The 27,801-nt window shown below is 49.8% G+C and overlaps 1 protein-coding gene across 1 annotated transcript; it reads right to left on the reverse strand.

The window, feature by feature from the left end:
* Window positions 1–108: 108 nt before the first annotated feature.
* Window positions 109–27,161, reverse strand: NMNAT2 (nicotinamide nucleotide adenylyltransferase 2). The gene is made up of 11 exons (XM_062003730.1): window positions 27,077–27,161; window positions 8,754–8,842; window positions 8,013–8,080; window positions 6,709–6,787; window positions 5,561–5,687; window positions 4,900–4,980; window positions 4,754–4,798; window positions 3,431–3,507; window positions 1,652–1,753; window positions 1,361–1,428; window positions 109–1,221 (listed from the first exon to the last, which is right to left on the reverse strand). Exons 1-11 carry the CDS (start codon window positions 27,159–27,161, stop codon window positions 1,119–1,121), a joined length of 924 nt encoding a protein of 307 aa, XP_061859714.1. The 3' UTR covers window positions 109–1,118.
* Between the last annotated feature and the right edge of the window lie 640 nt (window positions 27,162–27,801).

The following is a 27,801-nucleotide window of genomic DNA, read 5'->3' on the forward strand; positions in this document are numbered from 1 at the left end:
CCCTAGGCTCCATCCCTGGCATGTGGGGGCATGTCACAGGCAGGAGAGCAGGAGCCTGGCATGTCCCAAGGGATGTGCAAAGTAGCCACAGCCACTTTGGGAGGGGGAAAGTATCATGCATTTAATAAAAGGAGAAGAAATGTGAAGGAGAGGAGGGAGAAGGGAGGGGGGTTTACAGACAGAATGGAGAGCTAGAGGCTAGAGGATGGGGATAGACCTAGCTCAATTAGGTTTAGGGCAGGTTCCCACCAGTGGCTTTGGGATATCACCTGTTTCTTCCTCCTTTGTTTCTTGGCTGCTTCAAGGGCCAGTCCCTCCCTGGGTGCTGTGAGCTCCCCACCCCGACAATGGCTCAGATTAGAGCATCATCCCAGCCCTGCTTGCCTAGGAAGGTGGCTTGGGTTCACTTGCAGCCAAGGAAAGATGAGCCCATGACATGGCACCTTGTAATGCTTTGGCAGCAATACTTGCCAGGGCCTCTGCTCCCCTTCAGGGATGTCCTTTCCATGATGTTTTTTTAGGGCCAGGAGGAGAGTTTTGTTAGCTGAGTTGTCCTACTGCTGGCCTGAGGAGGTTCACCAAGGTGGGGCACCGAGACAGTTGGATTACAGCCAGGATTCATTTTGGTCATGGTGGCAAGAGGCCCAAAAGGCTCACACTAAAACTACTTAAGAAAAAGAAAGTCCACCTAGACTTAGGGAGCTTAAGTGCCATAAAATGCTGCAGAAGAGGAAGCCCCTGCTCTGAGCAGGCCGAGAGGATGGGCCGGGGTGACCATTTCCCAGTGACACGCTGGAAGGGGCGGGCAGAGCTGCCTCCCCTCAGGCACACCATGCACATTGCTCTCTTACAGGTCCCCTCTCCCTCCCTCCCTAGGAGGGGGAGAGCGGTTCCCTGAAAAGGGAGGTCAAATGGTTCCCCTCAGGACCGTGCTGTGGTTCCCTGGACACTGCTACATGACAGAGCGTTGGCGCTGGGGGTGAGGGGCAGACAGGGGCAGGAGGCTGTGGAAGGGGCAGAGAGATGGAGACACAGACTGAGAGAGAGAGAGAAAAGAGTGATGGAGAGCTGCAGGCAGGCGGGACACGAGGGCTGTCTCGCTGCATGGCCTCTGGCAGTTAGCCAGAGGCGTTGATGTAGAGCTGGCTCTTGAGGATGTAGTCGATGACGGGCTGGCAGAGATAATCCACAACGTGTCCATCCCCGTGCTGCAGGGCCAGTCTGGGGGAGGGGGGATGGAGTGGGTGAGAGAAAGGGGTTAGAGTCTACTTGGGTGGGTCAGGTGCCCCTGTGAATGGAGGGACTGCCTGAGGCCACCCCTCTCCCCACTCTGCAGTGGGAGTCCCCCTGTATCACCCACCTGCTTTTGGTGGAGCTGATGACAGACATGGGGTGGTTTGAGTCATCCTTCACCACCAGGATATTGTTCTGCAGGAGAAGGAGGAAGAGAGTAATGAAGCAACGGCCTGAAAGTATCTGCCCTACCAGTCCCCCACCCTGCTGGCCTTGGGGGGGCTGCTGCATTGTAGTTCCATGGCTTATCCCACCTAGCAGCTGAGAACATCTGTCCTTGAGACGTTTTGTACCCTCTTGGCTTCCCTGAGTAAAGGGAGGCTGTGAATCCTCTCTTCCCACTCATGCACCCACTTACTTTGTACTTGCGCAGTATGGAGGAGTGGTTCATGATCCGGTCAGGGTCTGCTCCATCCCGGGGCACCACCACGATCCCAAACTCCCCAACAATCACTTCCATCTAGGAGCAACCCAAAGCAGGGAGAGGTTTATAACCATCCTATGCAAAATCTGTCACTCTCTGCCAAGTCCTCTGCACTGTGAAAGCTGCACCATGGTCTGGACAGAGATAGAAAGTGAATTTGAGGTGATCTCAACAGCCTTTTGCAGACACTTGGAATTACTGAGGTGTGCTGAGTAGTGTGCATTGGATGAAATAAAAAGGCAGAGGATTAAATCCTATTACTAGACACTGGAACAGGCTGCCCAGAGGGGTTGTGGAGTCTCCTTCTCTGGAGACATTTAAAAAAACCCTGGAATGTTCTTGTGTGACCTGTTCTAGGTGTTCCTGCTCTGGCAGGGGAGTTGGACTGGATGATCTTTAGAGGTCCCTTCCACCCCTTAACATTCTGTGATTGGGGTTAGGCCATAGGGAGGACTTATCATGGTAGAAGGAGGATGTGATCTCTGCCTTGCTGGAAGGCTTTATGAGAAGGATGGACATGTTGGTCCTGAGAGAGGTCTTGGAAGGTTATTCTTCCAATGTTGATTGTGCCAAGGCTGGTGGCCAAGTTTGCCCCTGCATAGGATGGCTCCCCCTGCTCACACCCACCCCAGGTGAAACAAACCAGGCTCAATCAAACAAGCTTTAGGTCAACAAATTCAGGTAGCAGGAGGCAGTCAGGTGCATCTGGTGCCAACTGCCTCTTCTGCCTGGCCTCTGACATCCAATTTTCGTATCCCTTGTGCTGGGTTTCAAGATTAACTCATTTCAGGTTTTGCAGCCTTTCAGAGAAGATGTCTGCTAGATATTTGCTTTTAAAAACTTGGTGTTGAAGATGTGGTAACTGATTTTAGAAATGGCTGAGAGGCTCAAGGAGAGGGAGGTTGTGTTAACCACCTGATTCCAGCATGGAACACTGCTCTGATTGCCAGGAGCAGCATGGGCGTGGGTAACCGAGTCCCTCTCTAGGTGTGGTGTCCTCCTGTGAAAATAGGGCTTCTTCAGGCAGGAACCACGGTTTCCCAGGTGCTCGGTGTCCTGCTGCAGTCCTTCACTCATGGGGTGGTGGATTTTGAGTTGTGGCAGTGAAGCTGCTGACGTGGGCTCACATCAGCCATGAGTGGGTGTAAGGCATTGTCTGGCTGAGGAGGAAAATCTGTTCCTTGGTCTTTGTATAGATGAGTACTTGAGTGCTCCACATTGCAAGAAAAGCCTTCAGTTAAGTGAAAGCTGTTGATTTGGTTGTAAATGTGATTAATTTTTACTGACTAGCCAAGTTTTGTGTGTATCTTATGTCCTACCTCCACAACTCACTCTGCTGGGTTTGGTATCTACTTGATGCTGGCTTCTTCCAAGGGCTAAGGAATAGGAATACAGCCTTTGGAAGTCTCTTGGGAAGGGCTTACCCTGCAGCTCAGGTCCTTTGCATCATGGTGAGTGGGTGCAGGGCTTGGGTCTGTGTAAGGGGAGCCTGGATAGGGTTGGTGACTCAAGCAAAAAACCCCATTCTCAGGCTGTGTAGCAGATGTGAGGGTCAGAGTTGGGGTGGAGGAGGCTGTGGGGATGCTGAGCACAGCTTCTGCCATACCAAGGGACCCGAGCAGCTCCCAGGAGTGCTGGGTATAGGACAGAAAGGAAGAGGAAGGGAGCCTGGGGAAGAGGAACGTGGGGGGTTGCTCAGTGGTGGTGACTCACATCTGCCTCGTTCCAGAGACCCGGGATGCAGAAAGACTCCAGCAGGTCACTGCCACAGAGCAGTAAGATGCGAAGCTCTGAAGAAAAGAAGCAGAGATTTTCAGAGCAGGGTGCAAATAGGGCTGAGTAGGTGCTGCCCCAAACACCCCCATCCCATTGTACTACTCAGGGAGATCCTCTTCTGCACAGAGCTCCCCTGCCAAAACAGGTCCCACTAAAGTTCCCAAGGTCACATCCCTACTGCTGCCAAACATCAATATCCCTCACTTGGCTCTATTTCAGCTCCTCTCCTGTGCTGCTGGGCTGTTGTCTGCATTGCCATGTGCTGTTCAACTACAGCTGTGCTCCCCTGGGGCGGGGTATCCCCAGGGAAGGGAGTCATTTCTCTATGCTATGGGCATCCATAATCTCTTTGTGATCTGCTGCAGGGTCTCCAGCCACAGGGCAACGGGGAGAGCTCAGGGGACTACTCGGAGCCCTGGGCATAGCTATATTTGCTTTAGCTGCCAGTGAAGCACCAGAGATTTTTCCTTGTTCATCTTAAAGGGCTTCCACAGCCTTCCTTTCTCTCCCCAGGCTGGGGCTGGTGCTTGCTGACAGCTTACTCTAAGGGCTGGCTTTGCTGCTCAGCAAGAAAGCTGTGCTGCAGGAAGGAGCTTTCTGCACCAATGGCCCCCAAAAGATTAATTTATCTGTAAAACCACTAAAGAAAAGCTCTAAATCCAGCTGGAGGGATGGGAAGAGGTGGCTGCATGGGAAGGTGCCTTGCCAGTTGCCATTTTCAAGTGGCCAAGGCGTTTGAGCTCTGCATGGTGCCAATGCTAGGGTGGGTGTTGTGCCAGGCTGTGTGTGAGTTAGCCCATGAAATGGGTTTCAAAACCACCAGCAGCTTGCCATTCAGAGCCCTGGCTGATATACAGTGGTGCCAAGCGCTTGGCAGCCCAGGGAGTCTAAAACCACTAGAGAAAAGGGCACTGAGGCTCCTCAGGCAGCTGGAATCCCCCCTGCAGCCATGCACAAAGCTCTGCAGGGCTGTAGGCAACGTGAGGATGGGTGAGGGCAAGTCTGACCACACAGGGTGATTTTCCAGGCATGATACCAGGGCAGGTCCACACCTGTGCTGGGAGCCAGGTACCTGCTGCATACTCCCTTATTTCAGGCTGCTTTTCTGCCAAGGGGAAGGGGCTCAGGCCCCTTTGGCATTGCTCCCGTTTCAGCCCTGAGGGCTGAGATGACCCAGCATCCTTAGGTCCCTGCCAGCCTGGCCGTGTGGCTGCTGCTGAGCGGAGCCGGAGCCATGTGGAGCCAGCACTGCCTACTCACCGATCTCCTCGTATCTCATCACTGTCCCCAGGTTGGCGTTTTCATCTAGGGAAGGGAAGCAAAAGAGAGCTGCTGGTGCCCAGCCTAGAATAGGGGGCTGGGAGGAAGGCTGGGGGCTACAGATGCTGGATCTTTCCTCTACATACCCACAAAGGTGAAGCGCTCCATGGGTGGGCGAACGCAGCAGATCCGGCTCAGGCTTTCTCCCACCTTCCCCAGGATCTTTGCTAAAGGAAAAGAGGGAAAATTAATGGGAGGGAGATGCTGTGAGCAACCCACACAAGCACTTTGGCCACCCTGGTCCTGCAAGATACCCCTGTGCTCAGCTTTGGAAACTGCTTTCGGCTCCCACCACCTTCTTTTGCAGTCTGAACTGCCAAGAGCACCACACCTTGAAGGCACCATCTGGATGGCTAAAAGTCACTAAAAAAGTATCTCAAGGTATTTGCTTTTATGGGATTTAAGTATTTCTCCCTCTTCTCTCCAGCTAATACCTCTCCTGACAGTTCATCCCTATCATGCACCCTGTGGGTACCAGGTAGCCTTTTTCTTAGCTGGTCTCACTGTCTGGACATCATGCAGCTCAAGTCCAGTGAGATTTCACAGACATTTTAAGCTGCTCTTGGCTCTCCTTGCTGTGCTGAATACTAATGCATCACCTCAACCCTGGACTCAGTTCACAGAACCTGATGAGTGACCTGATACAAAAATAAGATGGTGGAGGATTGTTCTTAACACTTGACAGGCCTGGCTGGGAGGTGAGGAGTGAGTGGTCATTCCTCTCTTCCCTATCCTGCTGCCACCTACCTGCAGTGGGCTTGTTGGAGACGTTGTTGTTCTGGTAGATGGTCTGCGAGGACTCATTCTGGGGCTGACCGATCACAGGGGTGATGGAGGGTGTGTTGACGTTGGAGAGGATGCAGCCAGTTACCCTCTGCAACGAAGGGGAGATGTAGGTGGAACAGTGCCTTCACCCCAGCTACCTCTAAAAACCTCAACAACCCACCTATTGAGCCTCTGCACCTCAGATTGAAGGGCATCTTTAGTGACAGGTATGTCCAAGCTCACTTTAGGCTGCTCAGTGCCACCTGCCCTCATGGGATGGGCCTGGGGCTAGCAGGACCCTGTGGGCAATGACTCATGCTTAAAGCTGGTGAGGGCAGGATTAACTTTTTGTGTGGACCCGGGAGGCTGGTAAGAAGGACATCTCCAGGAGCTCTCTGGCTTTCACATTGTGGGCTCTGTAAGCACTGGATATCCTGCCAAACTGGCAGTGCAGCTTCTGTGCCTCCTGTCTGGGCTGCCCATGAGTCTGTACGATGCTGTTTTATCTATTTTCCACCCTTGATTTGCTCACTAGATCCAAAGTGTTGGCAGCAGCCCTACTGTCCCTGTCCCTGTGTCACCCAAAGGCAGTTGCCTTCCTCCTTGGCCCTCAGGCCTGCCTGGGCTTTGGAGAGACTTTTTCCCCTGGGTTTTGTGCTCCCTGAGGACTTTCCAGATGCTGAATTTTCCTGTTGAGTCACTCCACTGAGTTCATGCAGCAGTTTTGTCTCATACAGCTGCTGAGTGGGGATGCCTCTCCACCTCTCCTTCTCCTCAGGGTGAAGCAAGCAGTCAGCATTAATGATTTAGCTTATGGCCAAGCCTGCCTTCACTCTACTTTCACCCTTGCACTCCTCCTGGGATGTGTGGGACGGGGATAGCTGCTGGCTCTGTCTGGAGGACTCAATTGACTTTCACTCTCAGGGTAAGGAGCTCAAAGCAACTGTGACAAGGTCTCTCCCATCTCTTCCAGGTCAGGATTTCAAGCACATTCCTGAAAGTGTTCTCTCTCTCTGTCACAGATAGGTTTTGTTTGCTGATGTCAGTGTGCTGGTGGAAGAGCAGCCCCACTTCTGCACCCTCCCCACAGCCTCGCCCCAGGCACAGTCCCAGCGTGGGGGCTGCCTCACCTTCATCAGGTCACGGTGGTGCTCCAGCACGCTGCAGGTGGTCTGCCAGGTGTCCTGGTAGCACTCCCAGGGATCTACCCTGCAGGGAACACAGCAAGGCAACAGGCTTGGATGATGGCCACTGCGTGGAGCTCCTGGCCACATTACCTCCTACTCCCTGTCCAGCCAGGAGTGCCATGAGCAGTTACTGTAATTCCCACAGTACTGCCATGGGCTGTGGCCTCCTTCCAGCCCTTCCATTCACCTCTCCCTAATAGCTTTAGGGAATGTGTGCCTGGACACATTTCCACTCTTGGTACCCAACTAACCAACTTTAATTTGGCTTGGGTATAACTACACTAAGAATTCACACCTTGAGTGCTGTCCTCAGTTTTGGGCCCCTCACTACAAGAGGGACATTGAGGTGCTGGAGAGTGTCCAGAGGTGGGAAATGGAGCTGGTGAAGGGTCTGGAGCACAAGTCTGATGAGAAACAGATGAGGGAACTGGGAGTGTACAATCTGGAGAAGAGGAGGCTGAGGGGAGACATGATCACTCTCTACAACTACCTGAAAGGGTGTTGCAGTGAAGGGGGGGTTGGTCTTTTCTCCCAGTAACAAGAGATAAGACAAGAGGAAATGGCCTCAAGTTGTTCCAGGGGAGGTTTAGACTGGACATTAGGAACTTTTCCCCTGAGAGGGTTGTTAAACACTATCCCAGGCTGCCCAGGGAAGTGGTGGATTCTCATCCCTAGAGATATTTAAAGCTGTGTAGCTGAGGTGCTGAGGTGAGGGACATGGGTTAGTGGTGGGATCTGCAATGTGAGGGGAGTGGTTGGACTTGATGATCTTGATTTGATGATTGTCTTTTCCAAACAAAATGATTCAATGATACATGTGTTACAACCCTGTTTCCTAAGGGCAGCCCACAGATGTTTCTGGTCCCACCTCAGCTGGCAGATGCCACATGGCAGTGCTGGGGTGAGTGTTAGGGCTGGTGCTGCAAGTGTAGAAAGAGAAGGCGCCATGGCACAAGGCTGAGGTGTGTCATGCAAGACACCACAGGCTCAGTGGGGTCTTGCATGACCCCCTGAAGCCAAAGGCCTCCCCTGAAGGATGGTGTAACCTTCCTCATCAGTCCTCTCCCTGAGTAGATGAAGAAGGCCTCCAGTTTTTAATCAAGCTTTGTCTGGGAGAGGAGAAGGTCCATCCTCGAGCTCTGGCAGCTGGTGACATTTCCACTTGGCGTGTGGGATTTGCCACCACGGTGCCAGGGAAGGGGCAGGGGCTGCCGGTGCTGTGCTGGATGCTGGGCTCTGCCACTCACCTGATCCAGTCAGAGGACTGGACAGCCAGTTGGCACATGGTCAGGCGGTGCCGGCTGGAGACCAGACCCTGCAAGAGATGGTGATGGAGGAACAGTTACAGGAGGCAAGTGTCATACCCTGGCTAGCCCGGGCTGCCAGGGCTTTTGGGTTCACTCAGCTGTGACAAGACAGAGGATTCATTTCTGTCCACAAAAATGTATTTAAGCTCCCATTTACTGGAGGGGAGAAGCCTCTGCCTGGCTTCAGCCCTGGTTAGGCACCAGTTGGTGACCTTTGCTCAGCACCACCACTCTCAGCCCTGTGCTGCAGCGAGGCCCAGCCAGGGGATGGTGGTTTCTTGAGGAAATTCCTCCAGCATTCAGGAGAGGAGAGAACTCTCCTCTCCTAATTTGAAATGCTTTTAATGGTCTCTCATCACCATACCCACAACAAAATTGGCTTTGAAATAATTGAAACAACAACAAAACACAACCTGACAAGATGACCACCAACATTTGGGTGAGAATGTTTGTATTTGCTGTCTAGGACTTCAACTGGCTGTAGGGTCTCCCTGCAGTTTTTATCTAAAGAGTGAAGTGGTTTTCCCCTCTCCCTCCTCTTGGAGGCTTTCCCATGGGCAGGAGCCCTAGGAAGAGGTCCATGCAAGGGCCATGGGTGCAGATAGCGCTTCCCAGTGTATCCCTGGCTTCAGATATACCATTGCACACAGAAGGCAGAAAGGGAGAATGAGGACAACTCACCGTCTTCCCATAGGAGTCGTGCACAGGCGAGACAATGCCACCAATGACAATGAAGCGTCCGGTCTTGTGCAGGTAATCCCGGGCTCGCTCTGAAGGAGGACAAGGAAAAGGGAGTAGGGACATTCAGCTGGACCCACTGCACCCTGCAACACGCCACTGCCAAACACTGGCTTTGCCCAGCACCCGTGGAGCAGCTCATCCCAACTCAGGCGGCACCAGGTGTGGAAGGTGACCAAGGGCTGGCTTCATCTTCACTGCCTGTCTCATTCAGTGCTGAGTGTCAACCTTCCTGGGAACCCCCAAGCTTTGAGGGAAGGAGGATTAGATGGAAGAAGGCAGATCTTTAGCAAAAAACTAAATCATATTCAGATCCCAAATCACCTTCAGCCACCTCGCCAGGGCACCAGAGGGACAGCCAGGAGCCTGCACTACCAACAAGAGCCACTCGGCAGAGATGGACTCTTCCAGCAGCTCTGGAAGGAGCCAGGCTGAAGTGACACATGAAGCTGGTTCAGTCACTCTCTGCAGACAAACCTTTTTATTTCTCTCTGCCTATAAACTATGTCCACACTTTCTCTTCCCATGACTTCTCCCTTCCTTGTGTGCTACAGTTGGGTACTGACTACCAGCCAAAAGCTTTCTTAGTAATTGGAAGGTGAACAGCAGCTCTCCCAACTCTTAGATGTGGGCAAGATGAAAAAAAAATAGGATAATAACAAAAGCTGCTGCCTTTGCCAGCACTGGGCTGTGAGGACAACCCTGTGGTTTTATGAGCAGAAAATGTTTTGCTGGCTCATGTGTTAGTGGTCGGCTGTAACTCCCTGCAGGAGAGTATCAATACAGACTAGGGGAGGGAGAGATGGAGAGCAGCCCTGCCAAGAAGGGGACACTGGTAGGTGACAAACTGGACAGCAGCTGGCAACATGCCCTCGCAGGCCAGCAAGCCAATGGTGGCCTGGGTGCATCAGCAGCAGTGGGGCCAGTAGGGCCAGGGAGGGGATGTTCCCCTCTACTCCCCTCTCCTGAGACCCATCCCAGAGCTCTGTGTCCAGCTCTGGGGGCCCAGCATGGGACAGACAGGGACCTGTTGGAGCAGGGACAGAGGAGGCCATGGAAACGGGCAGAGGGCTGGGACAACTCTGCTGTGCAGGAAGCCTGAGGGAGTGGGGGTTGTTCAGCCTGGAGAAGAGAAGGCTCCGGGAGACTTTATTGAAGCCTTTCAACATATAGAATTACCTCATAAGAAAGACTGAGAGTTTTTACCGGGGCAGGTAGTGACAGGACAAGAGGCAACTGTTAATTTTTTCATAATGAGGGTGGTTAGACACTGGCATAGGTTGCCCAGAGACATGGTGAATGGCCCACCATTGCAAGTGCTGAAAGTCAGGATGGGCAACCTGGTCTAGTGTAAGGACAGATGGGCTTTGAGAAACCTTCTCTAATGGAAGGTGTCCCCACCCATGGCAAGGGGCTTGCACTAGATGATCTTTAAAGGTCTCTCTCAATGTAAACCATTCTGCAAGTCTGTGATTTTAAGATGTGCTGTTGGTTGTCAGCCTAAATAAGAATTGCCATCTTGCACAGAGCTGCACTCATGAGTGGTTACCATGGCTGGATCCCTGACACCCTCACTGCAGGACCCAGATCTGTTGTGGAAAAGCTGAGGGCTCACCAGAAGAAGGATCAAACCAGGACTGAGATGCTCGTCCTCATCTGCTCCTTTCTGCTGGAAAGTGCTGCAGTGCTGCTGCTGAGTTCACCACATCTAGTTCTAGCCCTGCTTGCTTGAACCCTGCTTGCTGGAGCCTTGCTCACTCTCTGCTCCAGCCTTGCCTATATCCTGCTTACTCAAGTCCTGCTTGGCTCCACATGGCTCCCTCCTTAAATTGCTCCCTCCCTGTGTCAACATCATGTGTTGCCATGCTGAGAGAGCTGCCAGAGTCTCTTCAGCCCAATGCAGTCTCAGGCCAGCATTTCCAAAAGGTGACATTTGAGGATACAAATACTGGCAGAGTTGCTAAACTCCTGTGGGCTCTTTTGCTGTGTTCAGCCTCTCTCCCTGTGCCCCAGAGCACAGACATTTGTGTGCTGATCCTTCTCTGAAGATACTCTCAGAGAAGGTAAGACAGTTTCACATCAACACTGGCAGTGGAAGGTCCCATCTTTTTGTGCCATAGAATCAATACCTCCTGCCCCTCGAGATCCTGCAGCTGCATAACCCACCCCTCTACTCCAGCTTCTTGCTGGTGCCTCGTGACAGCCATGCCCCCCAGGCACCCTGCACCTGTGCATGGACCCCAGCACCACCATGGGGCTGAAGCCCAGCAGAAAGGGAGGAGGAAGAGAGGCGAAAGAGGCAGGTCAGTGGTGGTGGGGGTGGCCATGGCTGGGCTGGGCCTGCTGCCTCTGCCGAGCATGAGGAGGCTGCTTGGGCAGTGCACAGCCCAGCAGTGCCACCCCAGCTACTGAGACAGAAAAGAAGAGATAGAGGCTGTAAAAGCAAAATTGAAGTGAGATTGATGAGTCATTAGAAAGAGCTCTTTGCTTGTTAGTTTGTTTGGTTTTTGGCAAGCAGAGGATCTAGAAGATATTTTGCCTTTGCAAAGAAATGGAGCATTTCTGAAGCTAAGGTAACTCTGGGATCTATCAGCCATCCCAAGATGTCACCATGTACCACATACAGTCACCCTGCTCCAGCTGCCAGTGTTTCCCAGGGGATAGAGAATAGCCCTACCCAAGGGGCTGGTGCCCTCCCATATGGCAGCAGCAGTGAGATACTTGCAGGGAGCCTTCTTTCCCCCTGCCACCTGCACCCAGCCCCAGCTGGCACCCATTAAAGCTGATGCAAAGCTCTCCAGCCTGTGTGGGATGGCTCCTGCTTCCCTCAGTGGTATAGCTGCATTATTCCTTGTAAAGAAACAGCAAAGCTAGCTCCTAACATCTGGGGTAATGTTTCTCCATCTCTGCTGCTGAATGTGGCATTGGGGCAGGGAATCCACCCTACAAACCTATCTTTGCCAAAGCAGGCACTTTCCTTTTCCCAATCTGAAAGAAACTTTCCCAAAGAGAAATAGCAAAAAAGGAGAGGAAGGAGAACAGTCAGCGTTTGCCAGGCACAAGCACAGTCATCACAGGCCCAACGAGGTACACAAGCAGACAGGGGATCCTGCTGCATCTTCCGGAGCTGCTCTGCTGGACTGGGGCACCTGGGCTTTTAGTGGCAACAAAACCACCTCATTGTCCTTCTGCTGGTTGAAAATTAGCCACGGGCTCATTCCCACCTACCAGCACCACGAGCATAATGCCAGCTGGGTTTGAGCAGCTGGGAGCAGCTCAACATGATGGGCAGGAAGAGCACAGTTTGGCAGGTCCAGATGTGGGGAAAGGGACTTTTCCATGAGTACATCAATGGGTATTTTTTCCTGCACCTTTCCCAGTCAACTGATTGTCTCTGGGTGGTGTGGATGGGGTTGTGCTGTTTAGGAAAGGACTGTTACCCCGGCAGTGCATCTCTTCAGCTCCCATGCCCTTGCCCCTGCTCTGCTTCAGGGCAAAAATTCAGCTCTCAAATAATTTTAGAGCTCCCTTGCAATGCCTTGGAATGGATGAGGAGCACTCAGTGTGTCAAGGGAGGAGAGAGGGGCTGAGCAGGGCAGTGAAATGGGGATGTCACTGAAGAACTGCTTGGGTGAAATGGTTTTTTTCCCTCTAAACATTGAAATTTCTCCTAGGAAATACTCTTCAGCTCTTGGGTCAGTTAAAAGTCAATTAAGGAACTATAATTGCTATGGAGTCCTTTCCCAGCCCTGAGGGTGCTGAGCAGACCCAGGCCCCTGTGACAGCCTGTGGAAGATTTGCCAGCCTCAATAAAACCTATTCCTCGGACCCACCCAAAATATTCCCAGGCTCCCTTCCCAGCACTTGTGCCCCAGGGCGTGCCAGTCCCCAGAGAGAGAAAAGTGGGCTTAAATTGTTTGATCAGTGCAGGGAGCAAAATTCAGTTGCCTGAATTAGACATACTGGAAGTTTCCCTCCTGGCTCTCAAAACCCCAAGCTCAAAGGGTTTAACACTAGTAGTTTGGTTTGGACGATTTCATCTTTGCTGGTTATTTTGCCACTGGGAACTGTGTGGGAGCATCTTCATCTGCTAGAGGGCTGAGCTGAGAAAGGGAAGACTTGCCTTTTGGTCCTGTCTTGCCTATGACTTGCAGAGCATCTCTTCACACCCCAATCTGTTCCTTTCTCGTTTGTTTTTGGGGCAGAGCGTGTTCATTTGCTGGCAGGGCTGTGTCCATCAGGCAGCTCTGCCTGCTTGCTTGTGACGCTGCTGGCTTGTTTGTGTGTGTAGCCATCAGCTAAGGCAGATCTTCACAGCCATCCACTTCAAAGCAAATGCCACACAAAGGTTGTATTTTCTTAAATGACATCTCAAATCCTGTTAGGAGAAGAGCTGTGTCGCTCCTGGGGTCCGCACCACAGTGGGAGCTGCCATCCTCTCTGCCAGAACGGCAGCAGAGGATTTGGGGCAGCTGTCACTGGGGTTTTAGGGTGGCACAAGATCACAGTGGTAGTTTGCAGCATCTAGATGCATTTGCACTGCAATCATGATGCTGCATTTAAAGTTTCCTAGCCTGATGTACTCTTCAGTGGCTAAATGGAGGAGGTGACAGGCAGCCGTAGCCAAGCCTGTCTGAACGCATTATCTCATCAAGCCTTGAGTCTCATCCTCTGTGCAAGGCAAGACAAAAGTGCTTTAGCTCTTGTGAGAGACCCCTGGGATGTGGATGGTTCGTCCCCCACCCCAGGCTGAGGTCACAGTGCCTCCTGCCATATGCTGCTGGCATGCGCAGGAGGAGGTGTGGGTCTCAGCACCTTGAAATGATGAGTGATCACAGACATGGTTTTGCAAGTGAGGGGCAACTAGGAGCTGGGCAGCGAGACAGGATGAAGGTCATGGCTGGCACAGAAAGGGCAAAGACAGTGAGTCTCTTTCTGTCCTTGGGTCTCCTTCTGCCCTTGGATCTCCTGCCTTTGGGTCTTATGTTGTCTTTGGGTCTTCCAACCTGAAGAAAGTGGAGCTGTGCACAGTGTGAGGCTAAGCTGAGGAGCTCCATGCTCAGCCACGGCACTCATCGTTCTTCTGGGTTCCTGGAAACAGGATGCTGGATTTGGTAGGTTATTGCTTTGAACCACTGTGACTGCTCTGATATTATGGTGTTTCCTCCAAACCTCGAGGTCCATGCTCTCAGAAAAGATCTTTATTTAACAAAATTTGTTGCACCTGTCATGCAAAATACACAGTTTGTGAGGGCCAGGTTCATGGTCTGCCTGCAGACATAATTAACAACAAAGACACTGCAGTAGCTTTGCATTCCTTTTCTCATCCATATTCCTTATGATCAGCTGTCTGCACAGCTCCCAGCCTTCTATCTCTACTTGTGCAAAGATTTTTGCCTGGGAAAGAGTAGATTTTGGTCTGAAAAGTCATCAGTCTTAGAAGTCTTGGTCCCACTTCTCTGCCGGTGTCTTGGGTTTCTGGTCCACTCGTTGTCATTGAGCTAGGCCTTCTGTCATGACTTCCCAGCCTGTTTCTTGCTTGTTGGATCCCTGTGATGTCTAGAGCCTGTGCTGGATTTCAGAAAACACCCTCCAGTATTTTCACTCCCTATGGCCACTTCATAGCCTGCAACATCAATGCAAGGATGTTGGGTTGGACAAGAAAAGTTCATAGTCCTTAATGCTCCAGCCAGCCTTGTATGGCTTTTAAACATTGTTGACATAAATAAACTACCAAGGATGGGCCCTGCCAAGAGGTGCATTAGGCCACTGGCAGCGTGCTCATGCGATGGAGAGCTGTCAGCCAGGCTCCCCGGCTTCATGCCACCAGCACAGCCCCTCCACACTGCTGGCAGTTGACCTTAGCCTTGCTATGTTGGGGAAGGAAGGGACAGGGATGACACCTGGACCTTTCCCAAGCACTACTGGCACGTCCCCACTGCCCCAGCCTGGCTCTGCTTGCCTCTCCTGCAAATGCACTTCAAATATTTTGGCTCTACTGCTTTCCTGCAAGATGATGGTGGGGAAACACCAATCAGAGGATACCGTCAAAAACTGATAAGAGATATTTTTGTCCAGATTGAATGTAAAAAAATAGCATCTTGCTTCCCCAATAGGAAACCAGTGCTTAGTTAAGAGATGTTTCTTTTTGGTGGTTGTCACTGAGTATATTTAATCGCAATGTTTCGGCTCCCCTGGCACTGCTCCATCACCTAAATTGATGATAATGAAATCAAATATTCTTCATGTTCAATTTTTCAAGGTTTAATTTCAAATTGTGTTTGCTCTGCCTTTTACCCAACTCATCTGCACCCCTAGGACTTCTTTTTATCCTGCTTGGTTTTTGGGTTGTTGTTTTTCTCTACAGAGGAATGCCACCAGCCAGCTGATTTATGCTCCTCTCCCCACGGGGGCTGTAGCTGGCTGCAGCCCACTCACACTCTGTGCCAGCCCTCTGAAAACACACACAAGGTAGCCGAGAGGCAAGAAAGTTTTGCACAGTCTTAATTGCTCTTCCCCAAGAGGAGGGGTAGAGGACAGTGCACAGTTTATTTCAAGCAATTTGGCCTCCAACATCCTTGGATGGGAGGCAAAATGTGGCCATGAGGTGCCGAGGGCAAGGCAAGCACTTTCCTGCTGTCTAAAATACCTTCTCCTGCAGGGGAGAGTGACCCAGATACGCCAGCACATTCTGTTTTATTCTCAAGCTAGCAGCACTTCCAGGACCTAAATGTTGCTTCCTAACCCCGAGCCTAGCTTGGGCAAGGAGCCAGCAGTTACTCTCAGCCTAATTGAATGTGTGGGGGGTGTGTGTCTATATTCAAAAAACCCCAAAACTATAACTCTGCGTGCCAGATCAGGGATGTATTCATCAGAGATGGACTCATCTCAGAGCTCAGCTCTCCTGCCTGCCCCAGGGCAACTGCCTCTGCCCCAACCAGGGTCTTTGCCCACCCATCACCTACAGCAACATCTGGTTAGAGCTGGAGAAACCATTGGCACCTCCATTCCCTACACTTCCTACACAGGGGAGTGAAGACATTTCTACTAGAAGAACAAGCTCTGACCACTCTTCAAGGGAGTTTTCTCTTTAGGGAAGATGCAGGAGGAAGGGCAGAGAGTGGGTCTTCATCATGCAGTTGGCCCTTTCCAAGGCAAGCCTGGGGAGGTCTCAGTGTGTCCCACTGACCCAAACAGCCTGTCCTGCCTCAAGCTCAGTGCCTCTCAGATCATCCCAGTAAGATTCCTGAAAGACTTTTGGGTGGCAGAAAAATCCCATTAAGCTTTATCATTATCAGCACTTAAAAACACCTAAAGGGTGGGTGTCGAAAGGATGGGGCCAATCTTGTATCTGTAGTGCCCAGTAACAGGACAAGGGGTAACAGGCACAAGCTGTTACATAAGAAGTTCCACTGGAACATGAGGAGAAGCTTCTTTGGTGTTGAGGTGAGGGAGCCCTGGCACAGGCTGCCCAGGGAGGGTGTGGACGCTCCTTCTCTGGAGGTTTCCAAACCCACCTGGACATATTCCTGTGCTACCTGATTGAGGTGAACCTGCTTTAGCAGGGGGTTGGGCTGCATGATCTCTAGAGGTCCCTTCCAACACCCACCCTTCTGTGATTCTGTGAAGTTCCCTAAGGTCTAATCATTTTTGCCACCAAGCTAATTGCTCTGCTACACATTTTTGCCCCCACACTGTTAGTCCATAGCTGCACACAGGCATTGTAGAAGTCACAAATTTTGAAGAGATTTGCATGCTAAATGACTTCAGGTAAATAGCTGCACATTTGTTTTAACAGCTTTTCACAAGCACTAAAAAGCATTGGCCACCAAATACCTTGAAAGTCATGGTGGAAGTAGAGGCTCTGAAAGGCCCCATAGAATTGATGCTGCAGCAGCTGACCCTCCCAGCCCCCTCAGGACCCCCACCAGCATCCAACTCCAAGAGCCACCGGAGTGATGACTAACGAGACTCATGCTATCACCATCTGTTGACCACTCATGGGTTCATGGCAAAAAAGTGAAATTAGATGTTTAAAAAGAACCAAAAAATAAGAGGCTGAAGTCTGAGTCACAGTGAGCTGACCTAGAAATAGCAGAGCAATTGCTGAAGACCTAAGAAGACCGAGCCTGGGCAGGGTACCTGACCGGTCCCAGGTGATCTGGGTTTCTTACATGAAATCACAGAGGAACAGACTATTTGACATTACTGAAATTGAAGGCATCCTATTTTTACCTCTTTTTAGAAGACTGGAGTATTGAAAGTGGCAGCAAGTGTGTGAAGGTACAGAGGAGACTGGGAAGAAAACCTCCAGTTCCCAGAGCATCTGTGGAAAAGCCTGGCGAAGCAATCCAGGCCAAAGTGGTTTTCCCCAATTGTAGCATCTCATCCTACTGTGGTGGAGCAGGTGGGAGCAGGCAATGCCCATCAGGCCAATAACATGAGGACTAGCTCCTCCAGGTAGGGACAGGACCTAATTCTCCATCAAGTAAGTGACTAGCACAGTGCTGTCACTCTCACCACTTCTAAGGAGAAGCGGCATAATTTATTATCCTGATCCTGGTACCACAGAGAGCAGAGGAATACACTTAGCACCATGATGGGCCTCACCTGAAGGATGGGCAGCTGTGTCCTATAAAGGTAGATCCCCCCCCAGCACAGGGTATTTTACACTCAGAACTGCTACTTGGGTATCTTCTCTGTCTTGGAGCTGGTGAGGTGAGGAGCAGCACTGAACTTGGTAAGAGCAGCTCTTGGCAGATAAAAATGGATGAAGATGATTTTATGTAAAGGAGGATGGTTTTTGAGCTTCCTTCTCCAGGACAGCACTGAAACACCTTGTTTAGAGGCCCTGAGAGAAGGATGAGGCATCTCTAGGTGAGATGAGTGTCTGTATGCATGGTATTGAAGTGAAAGGCTTTTCCCTGGTTGGTGTATTGGCTGGACACTCCCTAAGTCAGCAAAGGCTGGAAGGTGATGCATGGTGGAGGAAAGTGAGTTTTCTTCTTCTAGTGTAGCATTTTCCTTGTTTTTTTTTTCCTGGGATTTAAGTGCAAAAGATGGGGAGTGAACATCACTGCAGTTGGAATGTGCAGAAAGATGTGGGAGTGATTTCAGCTGAGATTCATCTCTTCTATGGGGTTTCTGAGGCTAACAGCTGCCCAGCTGCTGTAAAGCCCTGTAAATGTTCTGCATGCAGTAAAGTGATGTCAATCTGCCACATGAATCTGGCCCAGGGACGTTCTTTTGTGCCTGTATCTGGGCTTCAATGAGAGCCTATATATCAGAAGCAAAAATAAACTGTTTGGCAAAGGGGAAGGTGTTCCAGATAGTCCTGATTGCTCTCTTTGAAAGGATTTTTATTGCCTTGGGCTCATGGATGGAGTCAAACAAGACAAAGGTAACAGCAAAAGGTACCTGGCAAATGTTTTCATTATCCTGCCATGGTTTTCTATTTCACTTCCACTAGGATGTTGGCAGCACATCTGAAGAAAGACATCTTCACATCTGAAGTGCCTTTTGTCTTTTAAAAATTAGGGGGAGGGGAAACCCCAATAGATTTCCATGCTGGTGTTCTGCTGCCCTGATTTCCCTGTGCACACGCTGTGTTCTCATTCCTGAGCCACTGTAGCACATCAAAGGCAGTGCTTTGTGTGCTGCTCCTTCGGGCTGACATGCAGGGGGAGCACAGCCTATGGGGAGCAGAGGCTTTACGGTCCCTGATTCCCCAGGGAGCAGGGGTGGGGAGGATTTGCCCAGTGGCAATTTGCTGATTGTAAGTTGTCTGACCCATTGCCTGTCTTTGGTGGCAAAGCATCTGAAGATGCTGACCTCGGCAGGGATCTGCGTTGGCTAAACCAGGACTATGCAGGCAGAAAACATCCTGTCTACAGAGATGTAGAAAGGTCAGAGAGTTGCTGGGGATGGCATGGAGTAGCAGAGGCAGCACAGGTAGGACTTCAGCCCTGTGGTGACACCAACAGGATGTCATGTTCCTGTTACCACAGCTGTGTCTCACATGGCTCAGCAAAACCCTCTCTCTCAGTAGATCTATTCCCAAGACACCATTTCCCCCCAAAGAAGCATCGGTGATGTCTTTGCACAAAGCAAAAGGACCAGAAGCAAAGCTATGCCTTTCAGCATCCCCAACCTAGCTTGTGAGATCTCGCTGGGAAAACTGAATTTTCTTACTTCCCTTGCCAATAAGCCCTAGAAAAATGCAGTCTCCTCAGGGAAGGCTTAAACTCAATTAGGGGCTGTTGGATTTTCAATGAAATGAGAAACCTTTGTGGAGCAGGGGCTGAGCAAGTCTTTCCTTGCCTGGCTCAGACACAGGCTCTCTGCCCATCCCATGGGGAGCTCCTCTGCATTTGCCTTATACTTCAGTTCCAAAACACAGTTATCCCACTTCATCTTCTCCTGGGGCAAGCCCTACAGTGGCTCTTGAAAAGACATATTTTTAAAGACTCTAGGGTTTTTTGTTCCCCAAATATGGATGTAGCAGTTTTCTGCTGGTATGTCCAAGCCACATCCAGCAGCTCAGGTTTACTAAGGGAAACTAGTTGATGGTGGAAAGGGACAGAGAAAGCTCATGTTCCAGACATAGGTTTTCTTCTCCAGGTGTGACTGCACACTATTAACATGTGCAAGCAGAACTGCTTTGGAGGGACAAGAGTTGTGCCATGGCCTCTTATTTGTTTGAAGGGCTGTGATGGGCATTACAGATTTTACCCAGCTCTATACTCAGGGTACCCCAAAAATCAAGGCCTGCTTGACTGGGCACCCGTGACACCCCAGGATTGCTTTGATTCAGGGGTTACAAATGCCAGGAAGGACATGCTGATCTGAAAATCCAGAGGTGCCCTGGCTATATCTGCATCTTAGGTTGATTTTTCTTTTTTAGAGGTTGTTGTGTCTTTCCACAGCTGCCTTGGGCTTCCTGGTCTTGGGTGGGGGTTGGAGTTAAAGACTGGGGTTATGTGTGCTGCACATTCAACACAGCTGGACTATTTGCCCCTTCCCTCCCAGCTGCAAGTAGTGGGACCCCAGCTCTAGTGAATCCCTGGGTCTCCTTCCTCAGCTCTGGGGACTCAGATGCACAAAGATCAGCCTAATTGTTAGCCACTCCTACTCATGTCTCCATCACTGCAATACCTGACACAAATCCACAGCAGCCTGGCAGGGAAAGCTGAGAAGTCAGTTCCCACCATTGCACCAGCTGTGAGAGATTAAGTAACGTGCCCAAGGTCATGAGAGACACAGGCTACCACTGTTGGGGTTTAGCATGCAGCTAATTGATACCCTCAGCATTGCACAGGCTGCTATTAAAAAGTATCAGAGAAGGTGACGCAGGAGGTGTGAGCATCTTAGTGAGTGCAAACAGGTTTTTAAACAGAAGTGGAGCCCTTGTTTCTTTCTTGAATGAGGTTGTAGAACTGGATTTCTCACTGCTGGTTTTGTTTATAGTCGGTGGAAGTAAGAGAAGCTACATGGCAGGTTTTGGGAGGTGGCATTGTCATAAGAGACAATGTAATGTCTCACAGACCGTAAATACTGCTAAATATTTCAGAGCTTATAAATATTTTAAAAGAATCCCTGAGTAGTCATTGATGGAGTTTAATCTGGTGCTTGGGAAAACTCTTCCTCTCTTTGGGTCATAAAAAGGAGACAAAACGCTTGATACTCAGGAAGCTGCTGATAAATGTCATGGAAGAGTTTGTATGGGGAGCAGTGATGAGAATGTGATGTTAGCTAATACATAATGACACTCAAAAGAGTCATGGGTGCTGCAGTCCTGCTGGTGCTGCTCTGTCCTCCTGGCATAGCACCCACAAAACTGCAGTGTCAGCGTGTTTTGGGCACGTGCTGGGAGTGGAGGTGTGTTGGTGACTCATCCTTCATGGCACAAGGGTAGGCTGACAGGTTTCTGCCATCACTTGAGCTGGGAGCACTTGGCCAGGCTGGCCATGTCTGGCCCCTCCAAATCCCTTCTACATGTGCAAGATTTCAACTATTTGCTATGATTTCAACAGACTGGGTGTCAGTGGAAGCTCCTCTAGGGCACTGCAGAGCCTGGACAGCATTCCCTTTAAAAAGTTGCTGATAGATGAGCATGAATGCTACAACTTCCCACAGCCAATAAAGAAATAAAAACCCAGGGTGTTTTAAGCAACCTCTGTCCTGGCTCTGCCCCGGGTTGAGTCCTTCCCACTGCTGCTGTGCCTGCTCTCCCAAGCCTCAACAAAGCTGTGCAGAACAAAGCTGGGGCTGAATCAGGCCCTCCCTGGCCATCATGTCCTCCCAGAGTCCCATTACCCACTTCTCACTCCATTGATTGCTCTGGTTCATTATGCATTCAGATTTCAGCCAGGAGATGAAAAGAAACGTGAGGCAGCTTTGCAGAGGCCTTGACTTTCTCATGTTGCAGACAGCAGAGGCAATGCCTCTCCTGAGCTCCTGATGAGCTTTTGCTAGATGGGGGCAGGGGAGAAATTTTGCTTTTGATCATTTGCAGATATATTTGCATTTAAGCAAAACGGGAAAGGGTGAGTTGTCCTTCTGCTCACATGTTTCTCACAGCTCTGTCTCAGGCAGTGAGTACTCCCATTAAACTGCTTTGCAGTTCACTCATCTTGACAAGATACGAGAAAAGGATTCTTGAAATTCAGGATATTAAAACACCACAACAGAAACAAAAGCCTCAGCTCCTGTCTCTTCCTTTTTTACTCACAAAACTCCATCCCTTCATCTCAAAACTCTTTGTGATGCAGCAGACCTCAGTGCTGCTCCTTGAGAAGGGCTGTGTTGAATAATCAAAAAGCAGCCTGCTGGGATTTCTAATTGCTCGATTTTCTTAAGAAACCATGCAATGGAGAGTTTTACTTTTGATGGCAGAAACTTTTTTCATTGTTTTCCATCAAAATGTTTTTTTTAAATCCAGCTGTTGGCTGGGATATAAACTGTCTTCAATAATAAATGCATATATAGGGACAATCTAATTGCAATTAGACAAAAAGGGCAGGGAAAAGGAGAGTGGAGATTTCTGGCATTTCAGGATTCCCCTATGTACAAGTTATGTTTTTCTGCATAAGCTCAGGTCTCAGCGTTGTCAGGGAAAAAAAGTGGGTGAGAAGCTTTGTGGCTAAACAGGTTTAAAAGATCTAAAGTGCTGAGACCCTCTAAGAAAAGGCTACATCTGAATGACATCACACAAACTCATTTCTTCTGTGAGTAGATCCAGAGTAACCCATCACTCCATAAACCAAAGTGCAGGAGATGAGACACCGTAGGTATAGACAGACATGCTAGATGTGATTAAACTTGTCTATTTGCCATCAAATGCTTGATAGTGCCCTCACACCCCCCCAATAGCTTTCAAAGAATTCTAGTGCCTCTGACAGTCAAATAATAATGTCCCAACTCTTTCCTTGGGAGTCACTCAAACTGCTGCCTCTGAGCATCCCCAAAACTCCACATCACTGGAACTCATGGGCATTGTGTGGCCAGGAAAGGGGAAGGACAGCTTGGAACCTTCCTCTCCAAGGGCAGGGAGATTGCCAATAAAGCTCTGTTAAGCAAAGGCTAATGAGCAAGGGGGAAAGGGAACAGTCATGTTAGAAAGGGTTGGGTTTGAGAAGTGATCCAAGCCCCAGAGGTGAGGCTGTGTCAGGCTGCTCTTATTGCTGTGCAGATATAACAATGTGTTTGGTAAGCAAAGCTGTTTCCTTGAAGCTGGGTTTGCACATGGAAGGATGGGTTATGAGGAATTTCAGAACTTTAAACAGGCAAAAAAAAAGGTCTAATGTGCCAAAATGGAGGAGTCACACATTTACAGAGAGGCCTTTTCTTCATCAATTTAGGAAAATAATAAAAATAAAATAGGAAAAAGAAATCTAAATCAACCCCGCATCTTAACTGACCTGAAAACTATCTTACTCGAAGAAACCCCTCATGTTTGCAGTCCGCAGAAATCATCACAGCAGCTCTCCAATTCTCACATAGCCACAGGACAGTACAAGGCCTTTCCCTCACAGAACTATAAAGAAACTCACTCATCCTCTTCTTTCCAGCTCTGGCAGTTTGTTGTCTCTCTCTCCGATCCTGGAACGCCAAGAGGGAGAGCCATGCAAACCCCCGAGCCTCTGCCCTTGCATGGTGATGACTTTAACCACAGCATTTTACCCAAGACCACTTTCAAAGTGAACCAGGATATTTTTAACTGAAAAAAAATATCATTTCTACCCTGTTCTGCAGGACTGCCCTTTGGTTTTTCAGGCTCTGAACTCCAGGCAGGAGGAGGACACAGCTGTGTTGGGGTTTCCTCAGCTGGGACAAAGTGAGGAAATTATTAAATTGTCAAAGCAAGCACAAGCCTGTCAGCTGGGAGAGCACCAGCACAGGCTTCAGTGCATTTGCAGGGCTGTGTAGATCAGATTTTGCTTTTGACATTGGTTAGATGGCTTTTGTCCTTTGGGTGGCTTCACTTGCATGGGAAGGAAGCAGTCGGTGAACTGTGACAAAGCCAAGATGGAGGGAGATGTCCTTCAGTTCTGTGCTACTCTGCATGGCCCCAGCGATTCGACACTGAGATGCTGAAACACGTGTGGGGTTGTCTCAGAGGTTTCCCTCCTGAGCAGGCTGCAGGGGAGGAGGATTAGGCATCCAGCCTGTGCTCAGTGGCTCTTCCAGTGTCAGTGGGAAATTCGAGTGAACTGCATTGAGTTGTGTGTGTGTACTGGCCAAGGTAAGCAGCTGAGTGCCCCAGCACCGAACAGTTGTGGGGTTTTCATGTGGCTTTAGCACAGGAATTTGTTCTGAATCTCTTTTTTTTTTTTTTTCCCCCATTATGAGAGCTTTTTGCATAGGATCTGGTTTTCCTTCTCCCTACTCCTTCAGGATATAAATGGAGTTTCATTTCAGGCTAAAGGCCACCAGTGTTCATGACAAGTTTTAAAAACAACCTCTACTCCTTTTTCTCCTCCTGCCTTTCCTCTCTCCACACCATCCTAAAGTGTTTCTCATAGCCACATAAAACTAGAAAATAAAACTCAAATTTGTGACTCAGAACATATGTATACCTCAAAGCATATTGATACCACAAATAACACAGTGTTTTCAGGGCTACGTGGGTGTTTATCTCAGCCCCTCTGTATGGATGGCTGTACAGCACCATAGCTCACCTTTTTTAATTATATGTTTTAAGGTAAGCATTAATTTATCTGTATTATGTTAATTTTATATACACAGACATGAATCAGCCTCATTTGGTGAGCCCTAGTGATCCAACCTTGTAACTGGCAGAGGACAGAGAGTGCCATGTTGCACTAAGTTCAGCTCCATGCAGCTGCGAGGGTCAGCAGTGGGTTACAATTGCAGGTCTAGGGTTGTAATGAGAATCCCAGCTTTCTGGAAACACCAGGAAAATTATGAAGCTGAGTCTTAAATTCATATAACTGATGGAAAAAAAGAATCCAGTGGAAACCTTTCCCCTATTAGAAGATATTTCCAAATAATTAACCCATCTCCTACTCAGGCAAAAATCCTATGGGAAAAGATTGGCTTTTGGCCTGAATAAAATATGGTAATATCCAAACTGAGAGGAAAGATGGCTGGCATATAATGGTATGTCTACAGTGGCATACCAATGTAAATTTTACACTTCCTTTTGGCTTAATTAGTGCCATGTGTTAAACGGATAAATTGTGTGTGTCTCAAGCAAAAAAAAAATCCTCCTATCAGGCTCACAAAGCCCAAATATTTGTCTGAAAGATAAAGACAATATTTTTGCACAAATTCAGCTGTTTGAAATGCAACACTTACAGGGTGGAGAACTGTTTTGGCTGGATTGGTATAACATAGAGCTAAATGAGTAACACAGATTTTGGTTGAGATTCCCATGGCTTCACATGCTTTAGAAGTTAAATTCTGTGTCCCTTCCTTATGGAAGACTCGTTTGTCCTTATCAGGTATCTCCAGGCTAATATTCCAGGATCTCTACAGGGCACATGCATAGAAGATCAAACCATTGTCTTTAAGCTAAAATGTGTCTTCCTGAAAGATATCTGAGTCTTCATTTACAGCCTAGATTACCTTCACTCAAAACCACACACCATCATTGTAGTCTGAAGCTGTGTGGTATCCAAACCTACTCCCAGCATCTCACCAGTCCTTATACTGCTGAATAAAGGAGCCCCCCTTCCATCACACACCACATATCCCTCCCACAAGCAGATACTTAAAGGCCATGATCACGTTGCTCCTTAACATCTTTAAGGATGGATCTAGACTGAGCCTCCCTAGACTCTTGCCACAAAGTCTGGTTTCCGGAGCTAATGTAATTCTAGTTACTGTTGCTCTGAGAAGGGTTTTGCTAATGTTGTACGTGAAAATAATACAATGTTTCTTCTTCTGCTTGATATTTTCCTGCTTATTTCTGCAAGGATTGCATTTGCTGCTTTATTTACAGCATCACACAGAGTTTGTATTCAGTGAGCCATATACAATCGCTCTTCAGTCCTTGACACAGTTGCTGTTTGGCAGAAGACATTTGCCTGTTGTTTATATTTGACGTGTGTTTCTCCTCGCTGAACATATGACTTTGCGTTTGACTCTGCTGTGTGAACAAGCCCTTTTTATTAAACAATATGAGCTGGGTAGCACAACTGACTCGTTACCATCATTAATTGCTATTCTACCCACTTTGGGGGTCATTGCCACTTTTGACTGGCAGGGATTATGTATTTTCTTTCAGGTGATTGATAAAGATACTGGACAGTACTGAGTGAAAAACCATATCTCACCAAGAGGCTACTGAAAACATCTGCTGCACACCAGTATCTCATCAACCACTTATTTTCTAAAATATATCTTGTTACTGGTTTTTAGTCCACTGAATATGGGCCACATTGATATTTTTAGTATGAATTTCTTAATCAAAATATCATCTTGGGCTAAATAATGTGGATTGCAGAAATCTGTTTTAACCAGTTGTTGTATCAAATTGATAGTTGCTTCTATCAAGTCCCTGTCATTTCCTTTAATTATGGTTTTTATTTTTAAATAGTCAATCTTATTTCTTGTTGTTTGCAATTGATTCTTGCTTAGGGAATAGCATTTTTTGATGTCTCAGGTATATTGGTGCCCAGGAATACGTTTTTCTGGCACTTATGAAATGGAATAACAATGTGATCATTTGCATCTAGAAAAACCTTCATTTTCTAGCCTGCTGCCCAACTCATGGCGATCTATGAAAATAAGGTCTGATGCAGAAATACCCCAAGCTGATTTCAATTATTTTTGCACTTAGAAACTTACATACAGCTTTCAGAAACCCCAGGGACGCTTCCCCAGCTGTAGCATGAGACCTTCAGCATCTGCTCCCCGGCCTCAAATCTCCTATCAGACATCAAGGAAGGTTCCCCTCTCTGCATTCCAAGAAGGTATGTTAGAAGAGTTGATCTTTCCACTCCCATTTTATTTTGTGGTCTGCAGTGGACACTTTACCCTCACAGGATTCCCCTGCCCCAGGTAACTCACTGTTGGCATAGGAATCTCCAGGCATTTTGAGCTTTAGCCAAACCATCAGTATTTATGGCATGTCAGACTGCTTTCGACAGCGACTGCCCTTCCTCCCTCCCTCCCTCCCTCTCTCTCTCTTGTCTTGCCTGAGCAGGCTGTAGCAGTGATTCTAGCATCCCTGTCATTTGAATCATCTCACACGCTCAGCAATATCAACCATCTCACATCAACATTTCCGATTCCTTCAACCTATTATCAGTCTAAAGGTTGGGTATTCAAATACGTCAACTAACTGCCTATATTTTTGTTCACTTCAGCCCTACCTGGCCCGGTCCCTCCCTCCCCGATCAGAGAGGATATAAAAGTGCTGCAGCAAGCGCAGGCTCGCAGACCCAACGGGCAAGTGGCAGCTTACAAATCCTGCCAGAAGCCCTTGCCGGGGCCGACCCCCCGGGGGCTGCGGGTTGCGGGAGATTGACAAGGTGAGTGCAGACGGGGAACCCCGCTATTTTAAGGGAAGCATAACGCGAAGCTGGATGCCCGTCCTTCAGCCGCTGGCTCTCGGCGGGGCCGGGGCCCGAGGCCCGCGGCGGCCTCCGCCCGCGCCGCCTTCAGCACCTCCCGGCGCGGACAGCGTCCAGCCCGGCCGCGCCCCCGGAGCGGGGCTGCGGCCCCCAGACACACCCCAAGCGCCCCCTCGCCCCGTGGGGCACCCCCGCCCCGCTGCCGGGGCTGCCGGCCGCACTGACCGAACATCTGGATGTGGCCCTTGGTGATGGGGTTGAAGCTGCCGCAGGCCAGCAGGATAACGTGAGTCTTGGTGGTCTCCGTCATGGTGCCGGCGCGGCCCTGCCCGGCCCGGCCCGGCCCTGCCCTGCCCCAGCCGCGGCTCTCCCTCGGTGCGGCTGCGGCGGCGGGAGGCGGGGAGAGAGAGGGAGGAGGAGGGAGGGATTAGGAGGCAGGGAGGGAGGGGAGAAAGGCCGATGCCGCCCCCCCGCCAGGCACGGCCCGAGGCATGCACACCCCAGGGCCATGGGACGGGGGCTGGGCACGCTGGCACCCGCGGGGAGGCGAGTGCGGGCAGAGCACGGACATACACAGAGGCAAGCGGGCAGCCCCTACTCGGGGACTGGGAGCTGCCGGCAGACACCCGGCTGTGTACGCAGGCGTATGTATATGTATACAGGTACACATGTGCACGAGAACACACACCCGCACCCACCCATCTCCACAGACACAAGCGTGTGTGCAGACACTCGCCCACCCACACATCCACCTGCACGCACATGCATACAGGCACACATCCAAAACACACACACATCTCCCTTCTCCAAAAAGGGCGGGGGAGACATGGCCCACAGACAGCCCCCTGTGCATGTACACACACACACGTGTACATGTGTACACATGCACACAATCCCCTCAAGCAGCAGTGTCACATTGACATCCCCAGGGCTGAGGAGATGCAACACCC

The sequence above is a fragment of the Colius striatus genome, chromosome 10, assembly GCF_028858725.1.
Source record: "Colius striatus isolate bColStr4 chromosome 10, bColStr4.1.hap1, whole genome shotgun sequence".
NCBI lineage: Eukaryota > Metazoa > Chordata > Aves > Coliiformes > Coliidae > Colius > Colius striatus.

What these genes read in the sequence shown, in the direction of transcription:
- NMNAT2 (XM_062003730.1), bottom strand. Translation starts at nt 27,161, where the DNA reads ATGACGGAGACCACCAAGACTCACGTTATCCTGCTGGCCTGCGGCAGC. An exon ending in ACGACTCCTATGGGAAGACG is followed by an intron (nt 8,081 to 8,753) that starts GTGAGTTGTCCT and finishes CATCTCTTGCAG; the next exon opens with GGTCTGGTCTCCAGCCGGCA. An exon ending in GATGAGATACGAGGAGATCG is followed by an intron (nt 3,508 to 4,753) that starts GTGAGTAGGCAG and finishes TCTTTTCTTCAG; the next exon opens with AGCTTCGCATCTTACTGCTC.